The 14,593-nt window shown below is 50.4% G+C and overlaps 2 protein-coding genes across 3 annotated transcripts in view; both read left to right on the top strand.

Moving 5' to 3' along the window:
• Positions 1–234: 234 nt before the first annotated feature.
• Positions 235–7,706, top strand: zbtb45 (zinc finger and BTB domain containing 45). Of its 2 annotated transcripts, XM_067440431.1 has the most exons (6): positions 235–394; positions 2,113–3,021; positions 3,108–3,218; positions 3,282–3,428; positions 3,723–3,987; positions 6,972–7,706. In XM_067440431.1, the coding sequence occupies exons 2-6, from the start codon at positions 2,134–2,136 to the stop codon at positions 7,280–7,282; spliced, it is 1,722 nt and encodes a 573-aa protein (XP_067296532.1). In that variant the 5' UTR covers positions 235–394; positions 2,113–2,133; the 3' UTR covers positions 7,283–7,706. The 2 variants fall into 2 exon arrangements, with proteins under 2 accessions (XP_067296532.1, XP_067296531.1); XM_067440430.1 differs by having other exon boundaries at positions 3,108–3,428.
• A 1,203-nt stretch (positions 7,707–8,909) lies between these two features.
• LOC137072587 (acyl-CoA dehydrogenase family member 11-like) overlaps positions 8,910–14,593 on the top strand; it is a 17,873-nt gene continuing 12,189 nt past the window's right edge. Inside the window, exons 1-7 of the mRNA XM_067440429.1 lie at positions 8,910–9,014; positions 11,295–11,784; positions 11,929–12,028; positions 12,266–12,377; positions 12,849–12,991; positions 13,587–13,736; positions 13,847–13,941. Of these exons, the coding sequence (XP_067296530.1) occupies positions 9,011–9,014; positions 11,295–11,784; positions 11,929–12,028; positions 12,266–12,377; positions 12,849–12,991; positions 13,587–13,736; positions 13,847–13,941 (1,094 nt within the window). The 5' untranslated portion in view covers positions 8,910–9,010. The remainder of the gene's footprint in view (positions 9,015–11,294; positions 11,785–11,928; positions 12,029–12,265; positions 12,378–12,848; positions 12,992–13,586; positions 13,737–13,846; positions 13,942–14,593) is intronic.

Here is a 14,593-nt window from a genome sequence, read left to right as displayed (position 1 = left end):
GGGCTTTTATTTTGACGGGCTGTTATGAAGCTGAGGGCTTTTAGTTTGACGGGCTGTTATGACGCTGAGGGCTTTTATTTTGACGACCTGTTATGACGCTGAGGGCTTTTATTTTGACGGGTTGTTATGACGCTGAGGGCTTTTAATTTGACGGGCTGTTATGACGCTGAGGGCTTTTATTTTGACGGGCTGTTATGACGCTGAGGGCTTTTATTTTGACGGGTTGTTATGACGCTGAGGGCTTTTATTTTGACGGGCTGTTCGCGGATATCGGGGCCCGTGAGCGCAGAGAATTTTCGGTCCACCGCGAATCTTCGCAATTAAACCCGCGATCGATAATAAAGAAGTAATGATCGCGCAGCTGCGTGTTAGTGCACTTTAAACACACCCGCAGGTGAGTGTGTGTGAGCGTGTGTGTGTCAGCTCTGCAGATGTCAGTGTGAATAAAACATGTAGAGCACAAGTAAGCATAATGATCCATTCTGCATTAACGTTAATACGGTTAATTACACCTGACCACCGGTAGATTGTGTGTGTGTGTGTGTGTGTGTGTGTGTGTGTGTGTGTGTGTGTGTGTGTGTGTGTGTGTGTGTGTGTGTGTGAGAGAGAGAGAGAAAGTGTGTTTCTGAGTGTGTGTGTGTGTGTGTGTGAGAGAGAGAGAGAGAGAGAGAGAGAGAGAGAGAGAGAGTGAGTGAGTGTGTATTTGTATGAGTGTGTATTTGTGTTTGTTTTTGTGTGTAAGAGTGTGTTTGTATTTGTGTGTGTGTTTGTATGAGTGTGGTTTGTATGTGTGTGTGAGAGAGAGAGAGAGAGTGAGTGAGTGTGTATTTATATGAGTGTGTATTTGTGTTTGTTTTTGTGTGTAAGAGTGTGTTTGTATTTGTGTGTGTGTTTGTATGAGTGTGGTTTGTATGTGTGTGTGAGTGTGTGTGTGTGAGTGTGTCTATTCACCTTTATTTACAGCATTATATACAGTGGGTACGGAAAGTATTCAGACCCCTGTTATATTGCAGCCATTTGCTAAAATCTTTTTTTCCATTAATGTACACACATCACCCCATGACAGAACAACACAGAAATGTTGACATTTTTGCAGATTTATTAAAAAAGAAAGACTGTAATATCCCATGGTCCTCAGTATGCAGAGCCTCTGCTCAGTGTTTAGCAGATCCCCCTTCTGATCTGATACCGCCGTGAGTGTTTTTGGGAAAGATGCCACACGTTTTCCACCGCTGGATTTGGGGATTGTCTGCCATTCCTCCTGCAGATCCTCTCCAGTTCTGAAGATCAGTCATGGAGTTGTTGTGAAGCCGCTCCTCCATTACTTTAGCTGTGCTTTGGGTCATTGTCTTGATGGAAGGTGAACCTTCGGCCCAGTCTGAGGTCTTCAGCTCTCTGGAGAAGGTTTTCGTCCAGAATATCCCTGTTCTTGGCCACATTCATCTTTCCCTCACTCACAGTCATCCTGTCTCTGCAGCTGAAAAACACCCCCACAGCATTATGCTGCCACCACCATGCTTCACTGTTGGGACTGTATTGGACAGGTGATATTGCCCTGAGGAGAGGCTTCCGTCGGCCACTCTGCCATAAAGCCCCGACTGGTGGAGGACTGCAGTGATGGCTGACTTTCTCCATCTCTCCATCTCTGGAGCTCAGCCTCGGTGATCTTTGGGTTCTTCTTTACCTCTCTCACCAAGGCTCTTCTCCCCGATAGCTCAGTTTGATGATCAGGCCAGCTCTAGGAAGGGTTCTGGTCGTCCCAAACGTCTACCATTTAGGGATTATGGAGGCCGCTGTGCTCTTAGGAACCTTAAGTGAAGCAGAAATGTTTTTGTAACCTTGGCCAGATCTGTGCCTTGCCACAATTCTGTCTCTGAGCTCTGCAGGCAGGTCCTTTCCTAATCAAGTCCAATCAGTATAATCAGTATAACAAATGAAGGTGTAGAACCGTCTCAAGGATGATCAGAAGAAATGGACAGCACCTGAGTTAAATATATGAGTGTCACAGCAAAGGGTCTGAATACTGAGGACCATGTGATATATCAGTGTTGTGTGTTTGATAGTCATATATTCACTTATGTTCAACCTCTGTGTGTGTGTGTGTGTGTGTAGAGCGTCCCGAGTCCGGTGGTCATGGCGTCGGCCCCAGAGGCGGTGCACTACATCCACCTCCACAACTCCAGCCAGTCGGTCCTGGAGGCGCTGCGGTCCCAGCGGCGGAAAGGCCTGTTCTGTGACGTGACGGTCCGCATCCACGACGCCTCTCTGCGGGCTCATGCCTGTGTGCTGGCGGCCGGGAGCCCCTTCTTCCAGGATAAGCTCCTGCTGGGCCACTCGGAGATCTCGGTGCCGCCGCTGGTGCCGGCGGAGACAGTGAAGCAGCTGGTGGACTTCATGTACAGCGGCTCACTGGTGGTGCTCCACTCACAGGCCCTCTGCATCCTCACCGCCGCCTCCATCCTGCAGATCAAGACCGTCATCGACGAGTGCACTCAAATCATCTCGCAGCGCCGTGCTGCGGTGGGAGGGGCCTCGGCTGGGGGGGCGGGGCCTAAGCAGGAGGAGGGCGGGGGCGGCGGGAAGGGCCGGGAGAGTGCTGCGCTGCAGGGATTCGCTTACGGCATGGCAGCCGATTGTGGTTCAGACATGGCGGCTGCTCTGGGGGGCGGAGCTCAGGCAGAGGGCGGCGGTCTGGAAGGGGGTGGAGTCGGCCCTCTGATGCCCCTCAGCGAGTTAGGGGGTGGGGCCATGTGTAGAGGGGAGGGGCTTGCTGTTGCAGGGGGCGGGGCCATGCTGAAGCCCTCGAGCTGCTCTCAGGAGATCAGCTATATGCTGAGTGCGGAGCGCGCGGCGAACGAGCGGCAGATGGGGGCGGAGTATGGCGGGGTGGAGGCGGAGCTTGTGAGCGCCGTGGAGCGCTTCAGCGAAGACGATGAGAGGGACGCACAGGACGACAGAGACGCAGAGCGGGACAGGCAGACCGCACACACACGCAAACAGAGGCAGCCGCTACGCCTGCAGGTACGCCACGCTGTGTGTGTGTGTGTGTGTGTGTGTGTGGGTCGCAGCGCAGCGCTGAATGGTGTGTGTGTGTGTGTGTGTGACAGGTGCTGGGCGGAGACGAGGTGGTGGTGAAGAATGAGGGTGTGCAGGAAGGGGAGGCTCTGTTTGAGATGGACGAGAGAGGAAACTCCTCCCACCAGCCCAGCTACACACAGGTAAAGCACACACAGACACACGGGCCGCAGAGGTGCAGAAACGAGCCTGATTGTGTGTTCCAGGGCGGGTTCTACGAGGACTCCGGAGTCTTCTCTAGCGGCTTCTGGTCTCAGGCGGATCCACAGGCGTCTCTGGGCTCCAACCCCCGCGGCCGGGTCAACAAACCACTCTCACCACAGCCACCGTCTTCACAGAACCTCGGCGGACAGGTGTGACGGGGCAGGGCAAGAGGGCGGAGTCAGGTGTGATGGGGTGGGGCCAGGGACGGAGTCAGGTGTGATGGGGCGGGGCCAGGGACGGGTTCTGGTGTGACGGGGCGTGTTGGGTCGGGTGGGGTGGGGTCACGGGGCGGAGTCAGGTGTGATGGGGCGGGGCCAGGGACGGGTTCTGGTGTGACGGGGCGTGTTGGGTCGGGTCGGGTGGGGTCATGGGGCGGAGTCAGGTGTGGCAGGGCCAGGGTCAGGTTTGACTGGCGTCCCTGCTGAAGCTCTCTCTCTTCTCAGATGTTGTTCCAGTTTCCTGCCAGCGAATCACAGACCTCGTCCTTCTTTGTGGGCGGACCCATGGTGATCGACAACTTGGCTGAACCGTGCCAGCAAGCCCCGCCCCCTGCTCCTCTGACCCCGGCTCCGCCCCCCTCCACCCCAGCATGCATTGCAGGTCCAAGCTTCACTCCTCAGGGCTCCGAGACGTCCTTTGACTGCAGCCACTGCGGAAAGTCTCTGCGCTCCCGCAAGAACTACAGCAAACACATGTTCATCCACTCCGGTACGCAGAACACACACTTACACTCTTACTGTAGAGACTCAAACACATGTTCATCCACTCCAGTACACACACTTACACTTTTACTTACACTCTTACACACTTACACTCTTACTGTAGAGACTCAAACACATGTTCATCCACTCTGGTACACACACTTACACTTTTACTTACACTCTTACACACTTACACTCTTACTGTAGAGACTCAAACACATGTTCATCCACTCCGGTACACACACTTACACTTTTACTTACACTCTTACACACTTACACTCTTACTGTAGAGACTCAAACACATGTTCATCCACTCTGGTACGCACACTTACACTTTTACTTACACTCTTACACACTTACACTCTTACTGTAGAGACTCAAACACATGTTCATCCACTCTGGTACACACACTTACACTTTTACTTACACTCTTACACACTTACACTCTTACTGTAGAGACTCAAACACATGTTCATCCACTCCAGTACACACACTTACACTTTTACTTACACTCTTACACACTTACACTCTTACTGTAGAGACTCAAACACATGTTCATCCACTCCGGTACACACACTTACACTTTTACTTACACTCTTACACACTTACACTCTTACTGTAGAGACTCAAACACATGTTCATCCACTCCGGTACACACACTTACACTTTTACTTACACTCTTACACACTTACACTCTTACTGTAGAGACTCAAACACATGTTCATCCACTCCGGTACACACACTTACACTTTTACTTACACTCTTACACACTTACACTCTTACTGTAGAGACTCAAACACATGTTCATCCACTCTGGTACGCAGAACACACACTTACTGTATTCCTCATGATTTACCGTAGAGGCTCCTCATGACTCACCGTAGAGGCTCCTCATGATTTACCGTAGAGGCTCCTCATGATTTACCGTAGAGGCTCCTCATGACTTACCGTAGAGGCTCCTCATGATTTACCGTAGAGGCTCCTCATGATTTACCGTAGAGGCTCCTCATGACTCACCGTAGAGGCTCCTCATGATTTACCGTAGAGGCTCCTCATGATTTACCGTAGAGGCTCCTCATGATTTACCGTAGAGGCTCCTCATGACTTACCGTAGAGGCTCCTCATGATTTACCGTAGAGGCTCCTCATGATTTACCGTAGAGGCTCCTCATGACTTACCGTAGAGACTCCTCATGATTTACCGTAGAGGCTCCTCATGATTTACCGTAGAGGCTCCTCATGATTTACCGTAGAGGCTCCTCATGATTTACCATAGAGACTCCTCATGATTTACCGTAGAGACTCCTCATGATTTACCGTAGAGACTCCTTATGATTTACCGTAGAGACTCCTCATGATTTACCGTAGAGGCTCCTCATGATTTACCGTAGAGACTCCTCATGATTTGCCGTAGAGGCTCCTCATGATTTACCGTAGAGGCTCCTCATGATTTACCGTAGAGGCTCCTCATGACTTACCGTAGAGACTCCTCATGATTTACCGTAGAGGCTCCTCATGATTTACCGTAGAGACTCCTCATGATTTACCGTAGAGGCTCCTCATGATTTACCGTAGAGACTCCTCATGATTTGCCGTAGAGGCTCCTCATGATTTACCGTAGAGGCTCCTCATGATTTACCGTAGAGGCTCCTCATGATTTACCGTAGAGGCTCCTCATGATTTACCGTAGAGACTCCTCATGATTTACCGTAGAGGCTCCTCATGATTTACCGTAGAGACTCCTCATGATTTGCCGTAGAGGCTCCTCATGATTTACCGTAGAGGCTCCTCATGATTTACCGTAGAGGCTCCTCATGACTTACCGTAGAGGCTCCTCATGATTTACCGTAGAGACTCCTCATGATTTACCGTAGAGACTCCTCATGATTTACCGTAGAGACTCCTCATGATTTACCGTAGAGACTCCTCATGACTTACCGCAGAGGCTCCTCATGACTTACCGTAGAGACTCCTCATGATTTACCGTAGAGACTCCTCATGATTTACCGTAGAGACTCCTCATGATTTACCGCAGAGACTCCTCATGACTTACCGCAGAGGCTCCTCATGATTTACCGTAGAGGCTCCTCATGACTTACCGTAGAGACTCCTCATGATTTACCGTAGAGACTCCTCATGATTTACCGCAGAGACTCCTCATGATTTACCGCAGAGACTCCTCATGATTTACCGTAGAGGCTCCTCATGATTTACCGTAGAGGCTCCTCATGATTTACCGTAGAGGCTCCTCGTGATTTACCGCAGAGACTCCTCATGATTTACCGCAGAGACTCCTCATGATTTACCGTAGAGGCTCCTCATGATTTACCGTAGAGGCTCCTCATGATTTACCGTAGAGGCTCCTCGTGATTTACCGTAGAGACTCCTCATGATTTACCGTAGAGACTCCTCATGATTTACCGCAGAGACTCCTCATGATTTACCGTAGAGGCTCCTCATGATTTACCGTAGAGGCTCCTCATGATTTACCGTAGAGGCTCCTCGTGATTTACCGTAGAGGCTCCTCATGATTTACCGTAGAGACTCCTCATGATTTACCGCAGAGACTCCTCATGACTTACCGTAGAGACTCCTCATGATTTACCGTAGAGACTCCTCATGATTTACCGTAGAGACTCCTCATGATTTACCGTAGAGACTCCTCATGATTTACCGTAGAGGCTCCTCATGATTTACCGTAGAGGCATCTTAATGATTTACCGTAGAGGCTCCTCATGATTTACCGTAGAGGCTCCTCATGATTTACCGCAGAGGCTCCTCATGATTTACCGTAGAGGCTCCTCATGATTTACCGTAGAGGCATCTTAATGATTTACCGTAGAGGCTCCTCATGATTTACCGTAGAGGCTCCTCATTATTTGCCGTAGAGGCTCCTCATGACTTGCCGTAGAGACTCCTCATGATTTACTGTGTGTGTGTGTGTGTGTGTGTGTGTGTGTGTGTGTGTGTGTGTGTGTGTGTGTGTGTGCAGGTCAGAAGCCGCACCAGTGCAGCATCTGCTGGCGCTCCTTCTCGCTGCGGGATTACCTGCTGAAGCACATGGTGGTGCACACAGGTGTGCGTGCGTTCCAGTGCTCCGTCTGCAGCAAGCGCTTCACCCAGAAGAGTTCGCTGAACGTGCACATGCGGACCCATCGGGTGGAGCGCACCTTTACCTGCGGAGTGTGCCACCGCGCCTTCACTCACCGTACCCTGCTGGAGCGCCACGCCCTGCAGCACCAACACCCCTCGCCCAGCAAACCAGCCTCCGCCCACATGGAGCAGGGCGGCTCAGGCTCATAGATCCCCGCTTCAGCACACTCACAGACCTCATAAAACACACAAACCTCACGGAGCGACTCACACTAAACCAACACACCGTCCTGCGCGTGTGACGCCGGGGCTTTAGCGTCCGTTTTTAATGTTCTGCGTGTTTCTTAAGTGTTTTCATGGACTCATCAGAAACCACAATGACCTCAGGACCTGAAGAGACTTCAGAGCAGATTTATTACCTCCATTTTTATTTCAACATCAACCTCCATTTTTACATTTTTTATCAAGTATATGCATAAATCTTATGATATTTTTATGGTGACATGTTCTGTAAGGGTTTTCTGTTTGGCTCTAATGCTGCGCGGGATCATGGGATCTCTTATTCTTGGCTTTGGTTTGGTATCTAGCATGTGCTTTATGCTGCATGAGACTGCATTAAACGCTTGTGATGCTTCCCCGTCTGTGTGTCCTTTATTCATGACGTCTGGAGATTATGGGCATAATGGTGTGTGTGCAAGCTTAGCCTCACCACGAGTCACGACTTTATTCTGCGCTTGGGTCTCGGATCGTAAAGTGACTTTAATCTCACGCTTCTCGCAGGTCTGACTTTTTGCCCATCAGGAGTTAATTTTTTAATATTAAAAAGTAACATGATTTTTTTATTTTATTTATATATATTTGTACTTTAATCAAGCTTCCATTTTAATGAGCACAATTCTAGCTCTATATAATAAGTCCCGTCATCTTTATTTATATGGCACGTTTACAGTGCAGATTGTGTCAGAGCAGCTTCACAGTGTTAAACGGGACGATACTGCAGCAGAATTAGATCTGCTTTGATTCTGTTTTGAATAAAGTATCTTCCCTTATGAAATTGAACCTGTTGTAGTTTAACCATGGTATTTGTGGTAAAACTGGTTAAATAAATGGTAATCAATTAGCCAATAAAACATAGTTACTACACTTTTACTATAATAAAACCATGGTTATTTTCCATAAGGTTTGGTTGGCATGTCTAGTTCTGGGAAGAGCCATAGGATCACTCAAGGCTTTAAGAATCTTCTTGCACATTTAGTGCGGAATCTGAACCTCTTTTCATTTACAATTTGACTATACTCGGGACTATTCTATGATATAATCAACTACTTTTTCAACTACTACTACTAGTTTATGTGCTCATATTATTATATAACTTAATATTTATGTCATCCTCCTCAATAAATTCCTCCAGAGCTCTTCTGGACTAAACAGCTTAATTCGCACATAACAGATAAAGAACATGCATATCTGTAGTTTATTACAGCAGATTACAGCGCATGCGCATCACTCGCGTCTAAAAGAGTCGACTCCTTCAGTGAATCGCAAGGGATTCAGACGCTGGCGTCCGTTTGAAAGAGTCGACTCTTTCAGCGAATCGCTATGGATTAAGACGCTGTTGTCCGTTTAAAAGAGTCGACTCCTTCAGTGAATTGCTATGGATTCAGACGCTATTGTCCGTTTGAAAGAGTCGACTCCTTCAGTGAATCGCTATGGATTCAGGCGCTGTTGTCCGTTTGAAAGAGTCGACTCCTTCAGTGAATCGCTATGGATTCAGACGCTGTTGTCCGTTTAAAAGAGTCGACTCTTTCAGCGAATCGCTATGGATTCAGACGCTGTTGTCCGTTTGAAAGAGTCGACTCCTCTGATAAACAGTAGTTGAGTCAGTCCAGTGGTCGGGTTCAGTTTGTTTGTCCAGTTTGGAGACGCAGAACGCGAACGATGGGTGAGATGCTCAAATCTGCAAACAACAACAGAGAAACAGCGTGACATGCTCAGAAACTGCTCAAACTGCTCACAAACAGCTCAAACTGCTCAAAAAACAGCTTAAATGCTCAGAAACTGCTCACAAACAGCTCGAACTCTGCCCAGAAAGAGCTCGCTGGGTGAAGTGGTGGCTGAGAGCCGTTTATGGGGACGTTTTGTTATGTTTTTAAGTAATTTGCTGTATTTAAAGCAGGACGGAAGGTGACTGGTTCGGAGAGAGAGAACGTGTGTGTGTGTGTGTGTGTGTGTGTGAGGGAGAAAGTGTGTGAAAGTTCACAGCTTTACCTGCGCAGTTAACATGATTCAGTGAAACGAAGTTTAGCCCAAAGATTAAAACCAATAATAAGTGATAGTGTAGATGAAGTAAACAAGGAAATGTTTTTAATAAATAAATATAAAAATTAAATATATTCAACAGGACAACAAATAGATGTAACTTAGACACATATTTCCCAATAATAGTATAGATTTTAAGTTTAAGAGTGTTAAAATATAGCCTGCTGTGGTCAGAATATGAGTCTGCTGCTCATTGGGCTTTAATTATGGGGTGTGTTTCAACCCAACCAGGAAAGCCCTCGATTGGACAGACCTGCAACGAATCAGAGCAGCGGAGCGACGCATAACATAACTTTAGCTTTGCTCATTTGGTCATATTTGGAGGCTGTGTCCTCCTGTAGGCTGCAGTATACGGAGCGTCCTACACGAGTGTCCTCAAATAAACCAGGTGGCCTTCGTAGGACACACAGGCAGAAAGTATCGTTGCTATGCCAACACGTTCAGCCTCGTTGCGCTCTCACGCATTATCTGAATGAAAATTACTTATAACTTGAAAAATCTCATCATAGTGGGCGGGCCTGTGCTCGTCAGGCAGTCCTGCTGGCTACGTCCCTGATATAGACCCAGGAATGTGAATTTTAGCTGGCAATGTTGCCAAAATAACACACATTATACCCCCCCAATGACATTTTTCGGCTGTTCGGCTATGGTGAGTTTGGCTGTAGGCGGGGTTGAGTTTGAATGTGGGCGGGGCTGAGTTTGGCTGTAGGCGGGGTTGAGTTTGAATGTGGGCGGGGCTGAGTTTGGCTGTGGGCGGGGCTGAGAGCGGTTGTGGGTGGGACGGGCTGAGTGCATCTGTGGGCGGGGCTGAATTCGGCTGGGGGCGGGGTGGGCTGTGTTTAGCGGTGGGCGGGGCTTATTCTGGCTGTGGGCGGGGCTGAGTGCGGCTGTGGGCGGGTTATGTTCACCTGTGGGCGTGGCTGAGTTCGGCTGGGGGCGGGGCTGAGTGTGGCTGTGGGTGGGGGCTTATTTTGGATCTAGGCGGGGCTGAGTGCGGCTGTGGGTGGGTTGTGTTCACCTGTGGGCGTGGCTGAGTTCGGCTGGGGGCGGGGCTGAGTGCGGCTTTGGGCAGGGCTAGGTTTGGCTGTGGGCGAGGCTGAGTTTGGCTGTGGGCGGGGTGGGTTGTGTTTGGCGGTGGGCGGGGCTTATTGTGGCTGTGGGCGGGGCTGAGTGCAGCTGTGGGCGGGTTATGTTCACCTGTGGGCGTGGCTGAGTTTGGCTGTGGGCGTGGCTGAGTTCGGCTGTGGGCGGAGCTGAGTGTGGCTGTGGGCGTGGCTGAGTTCGGCTGTGGGCGGAGCTGAGTGCGGCTATGGGCGTGGCTGAGTGCGGCTGTGGGCGTGGCTGAGTTCGGCTGTGGGCGGAGCTGAGTTCGCCTGTGGGCGGAGCTGAGTGCGGCTGTGGGCGGGTTATGTTCACCTGTAGGCATGGCTGAGTTTGGCTGTGGGCGGGTTATGTTCACCTGTGGGCGTGGCTGACCGTGGTGATCCACTTTTGCGACACGACTGAAGCGTGATGTTTGGCTAACATCCAGGCTACATAAAATAGGGCTGTCAAAAGATTAATCTCATCCAAAATAAACGTTTGTGTTTGCACAATGTGTGTGTATTGTGTATAATTATGTCTCCTTTGTATCCTGTCGCCCTTGGCTTGCTCAGTTGGGGACACTAACATCATGATCCAAGTATAAATTAAATGTATTAATTAGGTCATATTTAATTCTATAAACTATCCAAATCTAGTTTTGTTGCAGTATTGTCCTGTTTAACACTGTGAAGCTGCTTTCAAACAATCGTCATTGTAAAAGCGCTATATAAATAAAGCTAGCTGATTGATTGATTTACTTGCATGTGTGTGTGTGTGTGTGTGTGTGTGTGTGTGTGTGTGTGTGTGTGTGTGTCTACAGCCTCCGCGATGGCAGTTCGGGTGTGTCGCCGTGGGAACCGGTTGGCACTGCACATGCTCAGTAGGAGTGTGTCTGACAGCAGTGTGTCCGTCGAGACCCTCGGTGAGCTTGACTCGCACACATACACACACTCACACACACACACACACACTCTGTTTTCCCGGTCCGCCATCGGGGCTTTCTTCCAGGAGCGGCCCCTGCTCTCGAACCCGTTTACCCAGGATGCCCTGCTGCGAGCCTACCTGCGGCGGCACCTGCCTGTGGCGGCGGTGGAGGCGGAGCTTCAGCGGTTCGGCCAGCGGGTGGTGTCGGAGCTGGAGCCGCTGGGCCGGCAGTGTGAGCTCCATCCGCCCGCGCTGCAGCGCTACGACCCCTGGGGGCGCCGTGTGGACCGCATACTCACCTGCCCCGCATGGGCCCGCCTCAGGGCCGTCTCTGCACACGAGGGCCTGGTGGCGGACGGCTACGAGCGGGCCTACGGGGACTGGAGGTCAGTGGTCAGCCCTACATGTGTTCCTCCATCCCGCCGCAGCGTCATTACACTGAGTGTGTGTGTGTGTGTGTGTGTGTGTGTGTGTGTGTGTGTGTGTGTGTGTGTGTGTGTGTGTGTGTGTGTGTGTGTGTGTGTGCGCAGTCGTGTGTATCAGATGAGCAAGATGTACCTGTTTGCTCCATCCGCTGGACTCTACACCTGCCCACTGGCCATGACGGACGGAGCTGCTAAAGTCCTCGAGGTAACACGCACACACACACACATACACACATGCTCCAAACGCTCCCGCTTTCCAGTAATATCGTAATGACGATTGTCCTGCTACTAATCCGCCAATACATCACTCAACCAGCAGTCACGGAAGAGACAAGTGTGACTGACGCATTAACTTCCTGTGTGTGTGTGTGTGTGTGTGTGTGTGTGTGTGTGTGTGTGTGTGTGTGTGTGTGTGTGTGTGTGTGTGTGTGTGTGTGTGTAGGCTTTAGGTATGCCGGACAGAGAAGCGTTTGAGCGTTTGACCTCACGTGATGAGATGAGATTCTGGACGTCAGGACAGTGGATGACCGAGAGGAGAGGAGGATCTGACGTCTGTGAGACACACACACACACACACACACACACAGACTCACACACACACTCACTCACTCACACACTCACTCACTCACTCACTCACACACTCACTCACACACTCACTCACACACTCACTCACTCACACACTCACTCACACACTCACTCACTCACTCACTCACACACTCACTCACTCACTCACTCACTCACTCACTCACTCACTCACTCACTCACTCTCACTCACTCACTCACTCACTCACTCACACACTCACTCACTCACTCACTCACTCTCACTCACTCACTCACTCACTCACTCACTCACTCACTCACACACTCACTCACTCACTCACTCTCACTCACTCACTCACTCACTCACTCACTCACTCACTCACTCACTCACTCTCACTCACTCACTCACTCACTCACTCACTCACTCACAGTGTTTGTGATACAGTCATTCGTCAGTCTCTAATGTGATGCTGTTGTTGTCATAGCGAGCGGTACGGAGACGGTTGCCAGGCGACAGCAGGGCGGAGGGTTCAAGCTGTATGGCTTTAAATGGTTCACGTCGGCAACAGATGCTGACATGACGCTCACACTGGCCCGCATCACAGATGAACATGGACACACTACACCGGTACACACACGCACACGCACACACACACTCATCAGACATAACATTATGACCGTGACTAACACGATGATCTCTTCATCTCCTGTTAGTGGGTGGGATATATTAGGCAGCAAGTGAACATTTAGTCCTCAGAGTTGATGTGTGTGAAGCAGGAGAAATGGGCAAGCGTAAGGATTTGAGCGAGTTTGGCCAGATTGTGACGGCTAGACGACTGGGTCAGAGCATCTCCAAAACTGCAGCTCTTGTGGGCTGTTCCCGGTCTGCAGTGGTCAGTATCTATCAAAAGTGCTCCAAGGAAGGACCAGTGGAGAACCGGCCACAGGGTCATGGGCGGCCAAGGCTCATTGATGACCGTGGGGAGCGAAGGCTGGCCCGTGGGGTCCGATCAAACAGACGAGCTACTGGAGCTCAAACTGCTCCAGAAGTTAATGCTGGTTCTGATAGAAAGCTGTCAGAATACACAGAGCAGCTCAGTTATGCCTAATCAGTTTATATTATTTTGTCTCTTTTTTGTCCATCTCTCGGTGTGTGTGTGTGTGTGTGTGTGTGTGTGTGTGTGTGTTTGTGTGTGTGTGTGTGTGTGTGTGTGTGTGTGTAGGGCAGCAGGGGTCTGTCTCTGTTCATGGCTGAGGTCTGGAACTCTGACGGCTCGTCTAACGGGATTGAGGTTCAGAGGCTGAAGGATAAACTGGGAACGAGGCAGGTGCCGACAGCGGAGCTGCTGCTGGACGGCATGAACGCGAGACTGGTAACACACACTCACACACTCTCACACACACTCAAACACACACACACTCACAGGCGTCCATCCATCCACTGTGCTAATGTGTGTGTGTGTGTGTGTGTGTGTGTGTGCAGCTGTCAGAGGAGGGCCGCGGTGTAGCCTCCATCGCCAACATGCTTACCATCACTCGCATCTACAACACCGTGTGCGCTGTGGCAGCCATGAGGAGGTGATTATACCACACAGTCTCACCCACACACACACACTCACTCACTCACACTCACTCACACACACTTTTCCGCAGATGGAGCCAGGCGGGATGCAGCCGCCCGCTTGTGTCTCTAATGTTTCTCTCGGATTGTCTGATCATCTGGGTTAGTTTGGTGTATTTGAGAGACTGCAGTGGCACAGGTGACCTGCCAGCCTGATCTGAGAGCCAGAGATTCGAGAGGAATGTCGGCTCGCTTCAGAAGGTTCCTGGTCAGCCTGATCTGAGAGCCAGAGATTCGAGAGGAATGTCGGCTCGCTTCAGAAGGTCCCTGGTCAGCCTGATCTGAGAGCCAGAGATTCGGGAGGAATGTTGGCCCACTTCAGAAGGTCCCTGGTCAGCCTGATCTGAGAGCCAGAGATTCGAGAGGAATGTCGGCTCGCTTCAGAAGGTTCCTGGTCAGCCTGATCTGAGAGCCAGAGATTCGAGAGGAATGTCGGCTCGCTTCAGAAGGTCCCTGGTCAGCCTGATCTGAGAGCCAGAGATTCGGGAGGAATGTTGGCCCACTTCAGAAGGTCCCTGGTCAGCCTGATCTGAGAGCCAGAGATTCGGGAGGAATGTTGGCCCACTTCAGAAGGTCCCTGGTCAGCCTGATCTGAGAGCCAGAGATTCG

Source organism: Pseudorasbora parva, chromosome 4 (assembly GCF_024679245.1).
Source record: "Pseudorasbora parva isolate DD20220531a chromosome 4, ASM2467924v1, whole genome shotgun sequence".
NCBI lineage: Eukaryota > Metazoa > Chordata > Actinopteri > Cypriniformes > Gobionidae > Pseudorasbora > Pseudorasbora parva.
Note: the sequence above shows the minus strand (reverse complement) of the source record. Positions and strands in the feature narration are given on the sequence as shown.

Coding starts and splice junctions, on each gene's coding strand:
- zbtb45 (XM_067440430.1), top strand. CDS start 2,134: ATGGCGTCGGCCCCAGAGGCGGTGCACTACATCCACCTCCACAACTCC. Junction 3,022..3,107: donor GGCAGCCGCTACGCCTGCAG/GTACGCCACGCT, acceptor TGTGTGTGACAG/GTGCTGGGCGGAGACGAGGT. Junction 3,429..3,722: donor CACAGAACCTCGGCGGACAG/GTGTGACGGGGC, acceptor CTCTCTTCTCAG/ATGTTGTTCCAGTTTCCTGC.